This window comes from Rhincodon typus, chromosome 7, assembly GCF_021869965.1.
Source record: "Rhincodon typus isolate 14 chromosome 7, sRhiTyp1.1, whole genome shotgun sequence".
Lineage (NCBI taxonomy): Eukaryota > Metazoa > Chordata > Chondrichthyes > Orectolobiformes > Rhincodontidae > Rhincodon > Rhincodon typus.
Genome location: NC_063338.1, coordinates 94,627,624 through 94,643,525, shown reverse-complemented (window position 1 = coordinate 94,643,525; position 15,902 = coordinate 94,627,624). Strand labels below are relative to the sequence as shown.

Here is a 15,902-nt window from a genome sequence, read left to right as displayed (position 1 = left end):
TGGTCATCTGACCTAACGTGCAAGTGGGTGCCATACTTTGTCTTATGATGCATCCTGGCGTGTTTAATCACTTTAAATCCATGAGCTACTACCCACACAGGGTCAGATCTCATAGATTAGAGACAGCCAGATAGTGAAACACGGGAAATCTGACTACATTAAAGGTGCTTTTTAAATGTCAAGTTGTTGCTATGTGTTGAAGTGTATTGCAGCTGAACACAGTCTCATCCACAGGAAGGAAGAAGCTGAGGTTAATGGCTCCAGCTGTCTGCTACAGACAGACAACAGAGCTACCCAACCAGTGACCCTGATTGGAAGGAAATGGCACATCATACATACCTCTAAAAATCTGAGAGATTTAAAAGCCATGATCTTCACAGATGTCTGGAGTTTGGGACCCGAGGGATGTACCAACTGGAAGAAAAGAGATAGTATTTTACAGAGATTCAGAAAGAGAAGGCAGATGCAGATAACCCATCCCTCAACATAGATTCATTACTCTCCCCTCTCCCTCAAAACAAACATGTACAGACATTCTCCCTGAGCTCCCACCATCGATGCATGTGTGCGCACATCCACACGTCTGTCTTACTAACAGCCTTGCCCTAAAGTTATAAACCAGTCCCTCTCCCCCCACCCATGCCAAATACACAGGGGCAAAGACATCCAATAATCCCAAAGGAAAGACTTGATAAAACTGTAATGTTCCACAAACACAGGTACAAAAGATTTTTACTCTGTTCCATTCATAGAACTAATTGCTATGAGAAAGAGGGGCTACAATTTCACTTGCTTTGCATCTTAACCCCAGCTGATACCTGGATTGCATTCTCGACTCGCTAACTCTAGAGCAGAGACCCAGATATTGGGAAAGACTTAAATTTCTGACATCAGGATTCTAAAACACAATAAGTGTTAGATACTCTATATCTAAACCTGTACTATCTCCATTGGGAAATGTTTAGTGGGGACGGTGTAGAGGAACCTTAATGTCTAGAAGAAAACAAATATGCATTACAAAACCATCTGCACCTACTCTAGGTATATCAAAGACGCTCTCTAGTGTGAAGAAAACATAATCAATGATATTATCAATGGAAATTCAAGGCACAGTCTTAAAAGCCATGACCTTACAGAAAATAAAACGTGTAAAGTTTTACCAACCTTCAACGAGATGGTTTTCTGCAGAACATCGAAAAGAAACTGCACCTCAAGGACAGAGGCAGTATCAGAAGGGTGGGAGGGCAGTGCGATGAACCCATGCTGGTACTTGCGTGGCAGGAGGTGCTGCTCAAAGAGACTGTGGAGGAGCTGGAGGCCAGCAGTTAACAGCGACAGAGTACTTGTCCCATTCAGTACAGAGTCACCTGGACAAAGGGCACCAGAGAGACATTCACATATGTAACAAAGCCACCTGTAAGTGGGACACCCTCATGAACCAAGATAAGGACCCCTCGTTTCCTGAGAGGAGCATACTGCTGCATCAGGAGGACTGGACAAAGGTTCCTGATCTTTAATCCAAGGAGGAATGAAATAGAAACCAAAGCTGGCCATTTGGGCTTTGAGCTCCCTTCACCAATCAGCAAAATTCAGTTCTCTTCGAGAGCAACTCTACCTTCCCATGCTAATCATACATTCATAATTTCCTCGATTCTAAAGATCTGTTAATCTAAGGTTATGAGTATACTCAATAATTGAGCGCTCACTGTACTCTGGGATGGAGATTTCTAAATTTCCTCAACTCTCAGTGATGAAAGATTTAATCTGTGTCTTAACTGGCTGACGTCTTATCCTGAAACAACACTTCCTGGTTCTGGCAACTGCACTCCTGTTCATTTTTGGGGCATTATATTTACAATAATTGCTGAAAACACCAGAGGAGACATGAGAAAATGTTTTTAGACGTAATCACTCATTTACAATCTGGAACATTCTGCTCAAGGAAGGGAGCAGGTGTAATAATTACTTTGAAGCTAGAAAAACACAAAAAGGGGGGAAAAGTTGTGTGCAATATGGAAAGAGCACAGGGTGGCACTGTGGCTCAGTGGTTAGCACTGCTGCCTCACAGCCAGGGGACCCGGGTTCGATTCCAGCCTCGGGCGACTGTCTGTGTGGAGTTTGCATGTTCTCCCCTGTCTGCATGGGTTTCCTCCAGGTGCTCCGGTTTCCTCCCACAGTCCAAAGATGTGCATGGCGATGCTATGTGCCCAGGGATGTTTAGGTTAGGTTGGTTAGACGTGGGGAAATCAGGGCTAGGGGAAAAGGGTCTGGGTGGGATGCTCTTTGGAGGGGCAGTGTGGACCTGTTGGGCTGAATGGCCTGTTTCCACACTGTAGGGATTTTATGACAGCATGGGGAGTGGGACTAATTGGAGATCTCGCTCAGAGGCAGCACAAGGATAATAGGCTGAACATCGTTCTGGTGCATTGTATTGGTTTATGATTCAAGGTTAGTCGTGGCTCTGTTGGTGTTGCCTTTTTGATAGGATGCTCAACCAAAGCCCTGTCTGTCTCCCAAGTGGAAGAAAATTTCAAAGAGGAGCTTTAGTCTTCTAAAATAAAAGCAAAGTACAGCTGATGCTGGAAATCTGACTTGAAACAAAGTGTTGGAGAGTCTGGCAGCGTCTGTGGAGAGAGAAACAGAGTCAATGCTTCCAGTCCAATGATTATTCTTCAGAACTGAGCCTTATTTTCCAATGTCCTGCATCAATGTCCATCCCTTAAAGAGCATCACTAAAGCAAAACAATCTAGTTACAGAGTCATACAGCACGCAAACAGACCCTTCGGTCCAACCAGTCTATGTCAAACATAATCCCAAACTAAACGAGTCTCACCTGCCTCCTCCTGGCCCATATCCCTCCTAACCTTTCCTGTTCATATATCCATCCAAATGTCCTTTAAACGTTGTAATTGTACCCACATCCACCACTTCATCAGGAAGTTCATTCCACACTCGAACCACCCTCTGTGTAAACAATTTGCCTCATGTCTTTCTTAAATCTCTCTCCTCTCACCTTAAAAATGTACCCCCTAGTCTTGAAACTCCCCATCTTAGGGAAAAGACAACTACCATCAACACTATCTATACCTCATTATTTTATAGACTTCTGTCAGGTCACCTCTCAACCTCGTACGCTCCAGTGAAAGTCCCAGCCTATCCAGCCTTTCCTTATGACTCAAACCTTCCATACCCAGCAACATCCTGGTAAATCCCTTCTGAACCTTCTCCTGCTTTATAATATCCTTCCTATAACTGAACTGGACACAGTATTCCAGAAGAGGCCTCACCAATGTCCTGTACGACCTCAACATAATGTCCCAACTCTCATACTCAAAGGATTGAGCAATGAAGGCATGCGTGCCAAAAGCCTTTTTAACCATCCTGTCTATATGTGATGCAAACTTTAAAGAATTATGTACCTGCACTTCTAGGTCCCTAGTTCTACAACACTACCCAAGGCCCTACCATGAATTGTATAAGCCCTACACTTGTTTGTTGTACTAAAATGCAATACCTTCCATTTATCCAGATTGAACTCCATCTGCCCATTTTTCAGCCCATAGACCCATTTGATCAAGATTCCTTTGTAATCTCAGAAAACCTGCTTCACTGTCTAAACGCCACCAACCATATCTTTTTTTTAAAATCCAAATCATTGTTGCTTGTAAGAACGTGCTGTGTGAAAGATGGCTGTGCTTCCAATGTTGCAATAGTGATCACATTTTAAAAGCATTTAATTGGCTTTTAATTGAACCCTGAAGTGGTGCACAGCTTTACATAAATGTAAGTCTGACTTTTAGTAATCGAGATTCAATCTTATCCATTGAAGTAAACACCACCATTCTTGAAGGAACTCATGGACTCATGAACAAAAAAGGGAGACCAACATTTTCGTAGTAACTTATACAACTTCAGGCTGTAGGTAGACAGTATCATTTTAATTCCAACTGTAGACTAAGATGGAAAAAGGACTATCTTAAAATCATAGGAGTGGAAGTAATTACTGCACTTTTAAAAACCAGTTATTAAAACCATGTGACTGGTGTTTAACATTGCTACTTTATGAAAACAATGGGGGATGTTTTGTTTTAAGATATCTCGAATCAACCTGTTTAGAGGTGTTATGACACATCTGTGGCCCAGAGGTAGGGAAGATGTTCACAGATGGCCCGGCACCTGGCTGTGTGTGCAGAACGTGGTTTGGCTGGCGTTAGGTAGCGGATTGGTTTGTGCAATTGTGATTAGTCGTGATGTCAAAGGTCATCAGTCCAACAATTCCTTAATTGGTTCCTGGGCAGCTGAACAGCTTGTATGATTCGTTGAGAAGCCTTTCAACTCAGAGGGCAGGTGGTGCATCTTGCACTCTCGCTCCCTGCAATAAAAATACCTGAAGCAAGTCAGGTATTTCCTCCCACCAGTTGTTGTGAGCTGCTGCCTTTAACCAGTAACTAAGAACTTTGTAGTCAGTGTATCAATTGCCCTGCTCCTCCTGCAAAAAACTGAAAGAACCTAGAGAAAGAAAGCAGATTGAAGAACAGAAAGTCTTGGCAAGAAAAAAAGAACATTTGGATGAGCCCTGCGGACCAGCGCTATTGAATTGGGTCCTCATTTTTTTAACCTCCTTCATCCATAAAACGATTTTTTTTTTGTATGTATGTGTATATGGAATTTAGAAAAGGGTCGCGGTTTTAACTAGTAAAGCCATATGCTGATAGTCCTGTTTACTAATGATTAGAATTTACTTATTTGCAAACAAGAGCTACTGGTGATAAGTGCAGGAACCTGGTCAGTATGTTTTCTGTGAATTTGATTCCAAAAGACAGGTAAATCAGGACTGTGTCTGCTTTGATTAAATCAACTTTTATGATGTTGCTGGCAGCAACGGGTCTCGGGAATCAAAGCTTTTCTCCAAATGGGTCATAATAGCTGGCTCAAAGACATCTCGCAGCCAGTAAAGGTTTTTGGAGGTGGAGACACTATTGTAATGGATAAAATATAGATCACCCACAGCCAGTGCAGGATTCCCAGATTACAAACAGCTTTTCCCATACACCAAATGTCATCCCTACCTCTGTTATCAATTAAGGAGGAACTTGGGCACCGAGATGCACAATGTTTCACAAGAAGAATGCAGAATATTTAAGAAATTGGAAGATGACCTTTAAACCCAACAAGCTTTCTGAGAGAGTAATTCCCACCTACCTAACATCTTGCTAAGGTCCTTTTCTCCCGGAAATGTATTAATTATCTGCTGCAAACCTGGTAACATATCACATAAGTAAAAGAAAAACACTGCAGATGCTGGAAATCTCCCAGCATTTCCTGTGTTTGTAACTTCACACAATTTCATTATCCTGAGTCAAAAAGAAATTTGTCTGATTTGCTTTTAATCTTTTAGTTTCTAAACCCTAATGCCTCCAGGACTTCAGCCCATATCTATAATTTGTATAAATTCAGTACATCTGGTACCTCCCCACAAAATGAAACCTTCAGTCATACCGCTCTAAGCTCTAAGGCTCATTTGCTTGTTATCAGAGCAGGCTCGAATTAAAACAAACATCCCGACACAGAACAGGAGGCCATTTAGCCCATTCATCTTATTGTATTAGATAATTTATCTCTGGCTCTACACCACTTAAATGCTTCAGGGCATATTCCTTGACTGTTTTACCCAAAAATCTATCAATGTAGTTCTTAATTTCAGTGAGGGGTAATGGTGGGTAGAAAGTATGGATTCACTACCCTGTGTGTGAGGATGTGTTCATAGGAACATAGGAATTAGGAGTGGCAGTAGGCAATTCATCCCTTTGAGCCCACTCCAACATTTAACACGATCGTGGCTGATCTTATCCTAGACTCAATTCCACTCTCCTTCCTGCTCGCCATCCCAATTTTCTGAAGGGTCTAGGCCCGAAACGTCAGCTTTCCTGCTCCTCTGATGCTGCTTGGCCTGCTGTGTTCAGCCAGCTCTACACCTTGTTACCCCATCGCCCTTTATCCTCTTTTCATCAACCGTACCTATACCTTTCACAAATCTGTTAGTTAATCCCGCCTGCACTGCACTCTGGGGCAGTGATTCCACAGATTCACAACCCTCCGTGAGAAGTAGTTTCTCCTCATCTCAGCCGTGAACCTACTTCCTCTCACCCTACATCCATGACCTCTTATTTGAGACTGTCCCACAAGGGGGAACACCTGTTCCATGTCCAACTTACCAATCACCTTTAGTATTTTATGTACATCAATCAGGTCTCCCCTCATTCTTCTGAACTCCATTGAGTACAATCCCAAGCTATTCAATCACTCCTCACACAACAGTCCTTTCATCCCTGGAATCAACCTGGTCATGGAGTCATTTAGATATGCAGCACGGAAACAGATCCTTTGGTCCAACTTGTCCATGCCAACTGGACTCCCCAGGACCTTACCATTAAGTATACAAGCCTTTCCCTGACTTGCCTTTCCAAAACACAGCACCTCACATTTATTTAAATTTAATTCCACCTGCCACTCCTCAGCCTGGTGAACCTCCTCTGAACTGCCTCCAGTGCCACTGCATCCTTCCTCAAGTAAGGAGACCAAAACTGGACAAAATACACCAGGTAAGGGCTCACCAACACTTTATACAGGGGGAGGCAACAGCTTAGTGGTATGATCATTACTCTGTTAATCCAGAGACCCAGGGAATGTTCTGGGGACCTGGGATCAAATCCTGCCATGGTGAAACTTGAAATTCAATAAAAATCTGGAATTAGGGAACTTATGATGACCACGAAACAATTGCCAAAGAAACCCATCTGGTTCACTAATGTCCTTTCGGGAAGGAAACTGCTGTCCTTATCTGGTCTGGCCTACATCCGAATCCAGACTCATAGTGACATGGTTGGCTCTTAACTGTCCTCTGGTTAAGAAGGATGGGCAACAAATGCTGGCCTAGCCAGCAATGCCCATGTCACGAATGATTTAAAAAAATTGTATCAGCATATCTTTACTTTCATAATCCTGTCTTTTTGCAATAAATGCCAGGATTCCATTTGCCTTTCTTCTTGTATGCAGCATCTCCCTATCCACTTTCTGTGATTAATGCCCAAGGACACCCAGATCCCTCTGCACTGATGCACTTTGAATCTGCTTCCTATTTAAATAATTTTTCCTTTTACTTTTCCGGCCAAAATGGAGAACCTCGCACTGATCCACATTAAACTCCATCTGCCAGATTCTGGTCCATTCTCCTGGCCTATCAATATCTATCTGTAAACTCTCTCATCACAGCCTGCTTTCCCACCTAGTTTTGTATCATGTGTGAATTTTGCTCTGTTACACTCTGTCCTCACTTGCAGATCATTCAAACAGATTGTAAATAGTTGAGGCCTGAGAACTGAACCCTGCAGCACCCCACTAGTTACAGTTCGTCATTCAGAGAAGGACCCATTTATCCCAACCATCTGTTTTCTGTCAGCCAGCCAATCCTCTATCTAAGCCAATACTCTACCCTTAACACCCTGCGATCTAACCTACTAGATCAGTCTTTTATGTGGCGCCTTGTCAAATGCCTTCTGGATGTCTAGATACATCACATCCACCAGATCTCCTTTATCTACCTTGCTGGTTACATCCTCAAAGAACTCTAGCAAGTTTGTCAAGCATGACTTACTCTTCATGCAACTGCGCTGACACTGGTGAACTGATCTGTGTCTTTTCAGGTGCTCACTTATCTACCTTATATCAAGTGTTGCCTGATTTCACTCCCCAATGTCTAGTTGTATTTTAAAGGTGATGCCACCTCATCCCAGACCGTTTCCCCTGTCCCTCACCAGAGGAAGGAGTTTCTCCATTTGACTTACCATGGCTTCGGAGCAGCTTGGCCAAACATCGCACAAACTCATCCTCCTGCACTCTGTTTGCCATTGTCTAGGATGCAAAGATTAAGCAAGGTTAGAATGTAAGCACACTTTCGTTGGTGAATGCATATAAACAGTTGTTCCAAAAATTCAGGTCACCGATCACTGAAAGAGTGTGACCACACGGGAGGGGATAGAGGAGATTTATGATGTTGGGGAAATTGTAACATTGAGGAACGATTGGATAGTCTGGGGGTGTTCTTCCTGCATTTATCCTTACAGTCCTGTTAGAATTTTATAGGTTTCTATCATTCCCTTCCCCTCCCCCCCCGCCCCACCCCATTCTTCTAGACTCCAGTCTCTTTTCCTGCATTGGTCCTGCCATCCCATGAATCATAACATTATAAGTTACAGGGGCAGAATTAGGCCATTCAACCCATCAGGTCTGCTCTGTCATTCGATCACAGCCGAAATCTTTCTCAACCCCATTCTCTTGCCTTCTCCCTGTCATTTTTGATTCCCTTACTTCTCAAGAACCTGTCTACCTTAGATACAATGACTTGGCCTTCACTGCCTTTTGTGGCAATGAGTTAAACACCTTCGGGATGAAGGAATTCCACCTTGTTTCAGTTCTAAAGGGATCCCTTCACTGAGACTGTGCCTTCAGGTCCTAGTCTCTCCTACTAGTGGAGCCATCTTCTCCACATTCACTTTATCCAGGTGTCTCAGTATTCTCTAAGTTTCTATCAGATCTCCCCTCATTGTTCTAAACTCCGTCGGGCAGTGACCCAGAATCCTCAACCGCTCCTCATATGACAAACCCTTCAACCCCAGGATCATTCTTGTAAATCTCTTCTGGACGCCCTCCGACACCAGCACATCTTCCCTTAGGTACGAGACCCAAAACAGCTCACAATGTTCCAAATGCAGTCTGACCTGAGCCTTGTACAGCAATACATTCCTGCTCTTGTATTCCATCCCTCTCAAAATAAATGCTAACATTGCATTTGCCTTCCTAACCACCAAATGAACCTGCATGTTAACCTGAAGAGAATCCTGAACTAGGACTCCCAAGTCCCTTTGTGCTTCAGATTTTCAAAGCCTTTCCCCACCTAGAGAATGATTTACACCTCTATTCTTCCAACCAAACTGCATAACTTCACTCTTTCCCACACGGTATTTCATCTGCCACTTCTTTGCCACTCTCCTAGCATGCCCAAAGTCCTTCTGCAGCCTCAGCCACTTCCTTGTCCCCTTCCTCAACACCACCTGCCCCTCCACCCATCTTTGTTTCATCTGTAAACTAAGCAACAAAGCCCCTAGTTCCGCCATCAAGATCGTTAATATGTAACATTAATAGTTGTGGTCCCAAACCTAATGCATCTGGACCTACTAGTCACTGGCTGCCATCCTGAAAAGAAAAATTCAATCTCTACTCTCTACCTTCTGCCAGTCAACCAATCCTCTATCCATGCCAGTACCTTGCCCCTAACACCATGGGGTCTTTTCTTATGTGGCACCTTGTCAAAGGCCTTCTGGAAATCCAAACAGATCACATTCATTGGCTCTCATTTGTCTAACTTGCTCATTACCACCTCAAAGAATTCTAACAGGCATGACCTCCCCTTGATGAAGCCATGCTAATTCAGCCCTATTTGACCATGTCCAAGTCCTCCACAAACTTACCCTTAATGAAATCTTACTCATGACCAAGGTCAGGCTAACTAGCCAACAAATTTCCTGTCTTCTGCCTCATTGCTTTCTTAAAGAGTGGTGTTACGTTAGCAATTTTCTAGTCATCTGGGACTCTCCTTGATTCTAATGATTCCTCAGCTATCTCCTTCAGAACTTGCAGTGTAGTATATCCAGTCCAGGTGATTCATATTCCTTCAGACCTAACCTACACATCTTTGGACTATGGGAGGAATCCCACACAGACACGGGGACAACATGCAAACTCCATACAGGCAGTTGCCCGAGGCTGGCTTCAAACCCAGGTCCCTGGCGCTGAGCGGCAGCAATGCTAACCACTGAGCCACCATGCCACTTAAATTCTTCAGATTCAGTTCTCTATGCATGTCTGTACCCTATCCACAATCTCACACACTAATTTTACACATCAATCTCTTCTGTGGGACCTTATCGAAAGCCTTCTGAAAGTCCAAGCAAACCACATCCACTGCCTTCCCCTCATTAACTCTACTTGTGATATCCTCAAAATTCCAGTAGATTTCTCAAGCATCATTCCCTTTTCATAAATCCATGCTGACACTAATCAATCCTGTCCCTGTTTTCCAAGTGCTCAGTTATCAAATCTTTTATAGGATTTTCCCTCCGACTGATGTCAGTCTAACCTGCCTGTAATTCCTTGTTTTCTCTCTATCTCCCTTTTCTAAGTAGAGGGGTTACATCAGCAATAGTGTAACAACAATCTAGGAATGGAGGTCAAGTGTTCACTTCTGTGGTTCTATGCATCATACCATTATAACAAACAGCAGGAATGCAGTCTTTAGTCCGGCCTTTAATCAAAACGAACCAAGTTCACTGGCGACACACTGTTGTAGGCCGGATCTCAAACAATGATGAGACGGAATACAGGGAAGAGATGGAGTGCTTGGTGGCATGGTGTAAAGATAGCGATTTCTCCCTCGACATCAGCAAAACGAAACAGCTGATCATTGACTTCAGGAAGCAAGGAAGACGACACACCCCTGTCTACGTCAATGGAGTGAGGTAGAGAGGATCGAGAGCATCAAATTTCTAGGAGTGACAATAACCAATCTGTCCTGGTCCACCCAAGTGGAAGCGACAGCTAAGAAAGCACACCAACACCTCTACTTCCTCAGTAAGCTACAGAAAGTAGTCATTTCTGTAAAGACTCTTATCAATTTTTAATTGATTCACCTTAGAAAGCAATCTATCTGGATGCATCACGGCTTGGCATGACAACTGCCCCAGGACCGTAAGAATCTGTAGAGAGTCGTGAACACAGCCCAGTCCATCATGGAAGCCAATCCTCCATCCATTCACTCATCTATACTTCCCATTGCCTCAGGAAGGCAGACCCCTCCCACTCTTGCTATAATCTCTTCCAATCTCTTGTCAGGCAAAAGAAACAAAAGCTTAAACACACATAGCAATAGATTCAAGAACAGCTTTCTCCCTGCCATTATTAGACTTCTGATTAGACCTCTCAAATTTTAAACTTAACGTTAAGCTCACTCTTTGTGCACCTTCTCTGCGACCATAACATTGTATTCTTTGCTCTGTTCTATTACCCTTATGCACTTTGTAAGGTATGATCTGCCTGTACTACACGCAAATCAAAACTTTTCACTCTACCTAGGTATGTGACAATAATAAATCAAATCAAATTAACCCTCCAAAGCATTCGTCATCCTGACTTGGAAATATCTTGCCGCTCCTTCACTGTCACTGGGTCTGACTCCTGGAACACCTTCTCCAACACTACTGCGGCTGTTCCTACATGCCAAAGACTGTAACTGTTCAAGGAGACAGCTCACCCTCATCTTCTCAAAGGCAAACCCAGCCAGCAATGACCACATCCCATGAAATAATTTTATAAAGCAGATTAACAGTTTTTAAAAGCACATTATTTTCCACATGTAAATTGGCTGGCCTTTACCATCTTTGCTCTGGACACCTTCACCATTTGGTCTACTCACTTCTCATCCTGTCAACAGCATAAAAACCATGAGTTTCCAGCTTCTTTTATTTCTGAAGAAGTCACATTAGATTCAAAATGCTCACTCTGCCTCACTCTCCACAATATTGCCAGACCTGCTGAGTTTCTCTAACCTTTTGGTTCCAGGAATGAGCGCAACAAAAACAATCACGTGAATTTTATCAGCACCCTCACCAATTTCTTCACATCCTTCCTGAAGTGTCCAGAACTATCCACAATGCCGCAGTTGATGCTGAACTAGCATTCTATAATGGCTTGCGATGATGATTTCCTTATTCGTCCTCCCTACCCCTATCCAAATTGAAATATTTGGAGGGACTGCTGAGTGGCTCAGTCTTTCAAACTGGGAAGGTTATGAGGCTGCACTCTGTTCCTAGTTGACTCTCAGTCAGACAGGCAGCGACTCTCCTCAGTGTCGCTAGGTAAGTAGAACGTAGGAGATTGAACTGTACAGCACAGGAATGGGCCCTTTGGCTCACAACGCTGTGCCAAGCATGACACCAAATTAAACTAATCCCTTCTGCTTGTCCTTGGTCCATATCCCTCCATCCTTGCATATTCATGTTCTTATCTAAAAGTCCCTTAAATGCCCCTATTGTATCTGCTTCCACCACCACCCCGGCAGTGCATCCCAGACTTCTAATACTCTGTAAAAACTTGCCCCTCACACCCCCTTTGAACTTTCCCCTCTCACCTTAAATGCATGCTCCCTAGTTTTAGAAATGTCAACTCTGGGAAAAAGATTCTGACTGTCAATCCTATTTATGCATCTACTAATTTTATAGACTTTATCAAGTCTCCCCTCAGCCTCTGCCGCTCCAGAGGAAACAACCTGAGTTTTTCTAGTCTCTTCTTATAGCTCATACCCTCTAATCCAAGCAGCATCCTGCTAAACCCCTTCTGCACCCTCTCCAAAGTCTCCACATCCTTCCTGTAATAGGGCATCCAGAACTGAACACAATACTGTAAGTGTGGCCTAACCAAAGTCTTATAAAGCTGCAACATCCTGACTCTTGCATTCAATTCCCTGACCAATAAAGACAAGCAAGCCATCTGCCTTCCTTACCACCCTATCTACTTGCATGGTCACTTTCAAGAAGTTATGGACTTGAACCCCAAGATCCTTCTGTACATCAATGCTGTTCAGGCCTGCCATTAACTATACTTTTCCTTAACATTTGATCTCCCAAAGAGGGACACCACTAGTCACGGACCTCCAGCCAGAAAAACACCCTTCCACCACTACCCTCTGCCTTCTACAGGCGCCAATTCTGAATCCACATGGCCAAGTCACTGTGGATCCCATGCATCTCAATCTTCTGGATGAGCCTACCATGACGGACCTTGTTGAAAGCCTTATTAAAATCCATGTAAACAACATCCACTGCTCTACCCTCGTCAATCACTTTCGTCATGTCCTCAAAAAGTTCAATCAAGAAAGACATGGCCTGGCCCACACAAAGCCATGCTGACTGTCCCTGACTAGGGAACGCTTTTCCAAATACGCGTAAATCCTATCCTTAAGAATTCTCTCCAAATGTTTCCCAATCACCGATGGGAGACTCACCGATCTGTAGTTTCCTGGATTATCCCTATTTCCCTCTTGAATAGAGGAACAACATTAGCTACTTGCCAGTCCTTCAGAACCTCTCCAGTGGCTAACGAGGATATAAAGATCTCGGTCAGGCCCCAGCAATCTCCTCCCTTGCCTCTCTCAATAACCTGGGGTAGATACCATTAGGCCCTGGGGACTTATCCACCTTAATGCTCTTCAAGAGATCCAATACCCCTTCTTTCTTGATCTCAAAATGCCCTAGCATGTTAGCATGCTCCACACTATTCCTACTATCCTCCATACCCTTTGCCTGGGTGAATACTGATGCAAAGTCCTCATTTAGAATCTCACCCACATCCTCTTCCGCCAAGCGCAAGTTCCCTCCTTTATCCTTCAGTGATCCTACCTTCTCCCTAGTTTTCCTCTTGTCTTTAATACATGTATAGAATGCCTTGGGAGACAGCGTACCAGTGAGGATGCAGTGCTAATGTCATTGGACCATTAATACAGAGATCTGCACTAATGCTTTTAGGATACAGATTAAATATTTCTACAGCAACTGGTGAAACTGAAATACAAGAAACTTAAAACAAATGTGTGAAACGATGGCATGATCGATTGTCGTAAAACTCAGTCTGCTTCAGCAACGTCCTTTATCAGCCGTCATTACTCAGTCTAGCCTACATGTGACTCTAGACTCACAGCAATGTGGTCGAATCTTAACTGCCCTCAGAAATGAGCCTAGCAAAACCCTCAGTTTAAGGGCAAGTAAGTATGAGCAACAAACATTAGCCCACACCCCTTGAAAGTGTAAAGGTGCGTTTAACCAGCAGTCTGCAGTGCACAGAACATGCACTAGAATAAACCTGCACACCAAATCACTTATACCCATATATTGCCTCTAACACAACAAAATGACCAAAGGTATTCATAGAAACACAATCAAAATCTGTCATTCAGATGTTAGGATGATGAGCTATAGCTAACTCAAACAAACAGGATTTTAAATAGCAACTTGGGGGTAGAGAGAGAGAGAGAGAGAAAGAGGGGCAGGGGTGGGGAGAAAAGACATTATTTAATTGATTTGTTAGGGAAAGAGTACAATCTGGGACTCGGGCAGTTGAAAGCACAAGACATCAGTGGCAAACCGATTTAAATCAAGGACGCTCAGGAGGACAGAGTTGGGAGGAGATGCTTACAAACACTGGAGAGTGGGGGAGGGAAAAGGACAGAGGAGAGAGTTAAGAATTCATTTCACCTCAATACCACGCAACAGGCTGAATTAAACAGGGAAGAGTTAATGTGGGGGGTGGGGGGGTGGGGCGGGTGCTGTGGAGGAGGTGACGGTGGGGCGGCAAAGACAGACAGGAATTCACAGCACAGTAACCCAAACCTTGTGCTCCACAACTTTCAGCTCTGGGCCACACCAGCCTACAAAACTCTAAAGAGGTTACAAGCAAACACAAGATAGAGACACTTACAACTGCATACTGGCTGCCAGAATAGGCTGCTTTGTGAGGTCCAATCTTTTGACTGGGATATCTCTCGATACTCTCAGTCTCTTCCAGCCAAGCCACTTTCCGGGGCTTCTGAGTGAAGAGAAGCCAGGACAGTTTGAAATAGTGGTTGTACATCTTCACCGGATACATTCTCAGATGTTTCCCCCCGAGGTTTGGTGCGTGCGTATGTGTGTGGGGGCAGACTTTGTGCATCTCAACTTAGTGAAGCTGCAGCCACTGCCTTATCAGGTGTTAATGGTACCATTGTATATTGCAGAGAGAGGCACCCCCTCCCAGTGATCACTAATACAATTAACCTGCCCAATCAAGGTTCATGCTCACCTCCACAGCCGGTGGAGTGATTGAAACAGAACAAAAAGCAGAGTTATCTTCACATTCCACACTGGGAGCTCTCGGAAGCGTACAGGAATATTTTCTTGTTTACAAATAAAGTGCATCCGGACAAAGACCCCTTGCCCCTTATCAAAAGCGATCACAGTCCATGTCAGCACAGGACAGTAATCAGCCATTGTTTGCAGATAGGCGAACAGCACATGCCTCACATCATGTGAGCAAGGTAACTCTCTGCCACAGAAAGCAACTGAGGCCAAAATATTGAATGTTGTCAAAGAGATGATAGATACAGTTATTAGGCTAAAGGGATCAAAGGGTATAGGAACAAAAACAAAAACAAAAACAGAAATTGCTGGAAAAGTTCAGCAGGTCTGGCAGCATCTGTGGAGAGAAACCAGAGTTAGAGTTAATGTTTTGGGTCAAGCAATCCTCCCTCAGACATGACCCGAAACATTAACTCCGATTTCTCTCCACAGATGCTGTCAGACCGGCTGAGCTTTTCCAGCAATTTCTGTTTTTGTAGCTAGCAAAGAGTTGGTTTTTATGCAGGAGATAGGGTGGTAGGGGAGCGGAGGGGGTAAGGAGGAAATGATAGGTGGGGATAGAACCCAAACAGAAAGGAGAACAGCTGGACAGACAAAGGGGTGGATAACGATTAGCCTGGGAGAATGAATGGCTATTAATGAGGACTATTAGAGGCTAACAATAGGTTGCGTGTAATAGCAGACCATGGGATAACAAGGCCTGGTGTGTGGGGGTTAGGGTAAGGGTAAGGTGCTTCAAACCTTAAAATTGTTGAACTTGATTTTGAGTCCAGAAGGCTGTGGAGATCCCAAGCAGAAAATGAGGTGATAATCTTTCAGAGATAGTAGGAACTGCAGATGCTGGAGAATCCGAGACAACAAGGTGCAGGGCTGGATGAACACAGCAGGCCAAGCAGCATCAC

The 15,902-nt window shown here is 43.8% G+C and overlaps 1 protein-coding gene across 3 annotated transcripts in view; it reads right to left on the bottom strand.

The window, feature by feature from the left end:
• The window catches only part of LOC109938710 (serine/threonine kinase 11 interacting protein), a 115,587-nt gene that overhangs the window by 92,247 nt on the left and 7,438 nt on the right, over nt 1–15,902 (bottom strand). For 2 of the 3 annotated variants that reach the window (XM_048599048.1, XM_048599051.1), the window contains exons 2-4: nt 7,846–7,912; nt 1,165–1,367; nt 340–414 (exon numbers count right to left, since the gene is read on the bottom strand). In XM_048599048.1, the coding sequence (XP_048455005.1) occupies nt 340–414; nt 1,165–1,367; nt 7,846–7,909 (342 nt within the window). In that variant the 5' untranslated portion in view covers nt 7,910–7,912. Of the gene's footprint in view, nt 1–339; nt 415–1,164; nt 1,368–7,845; nt 7,913–14,584; nt 14,652–15,902 lie in introns of those variants that run through there. The other variant, XM_048599049.1, reaches the window with a different exon arrangement.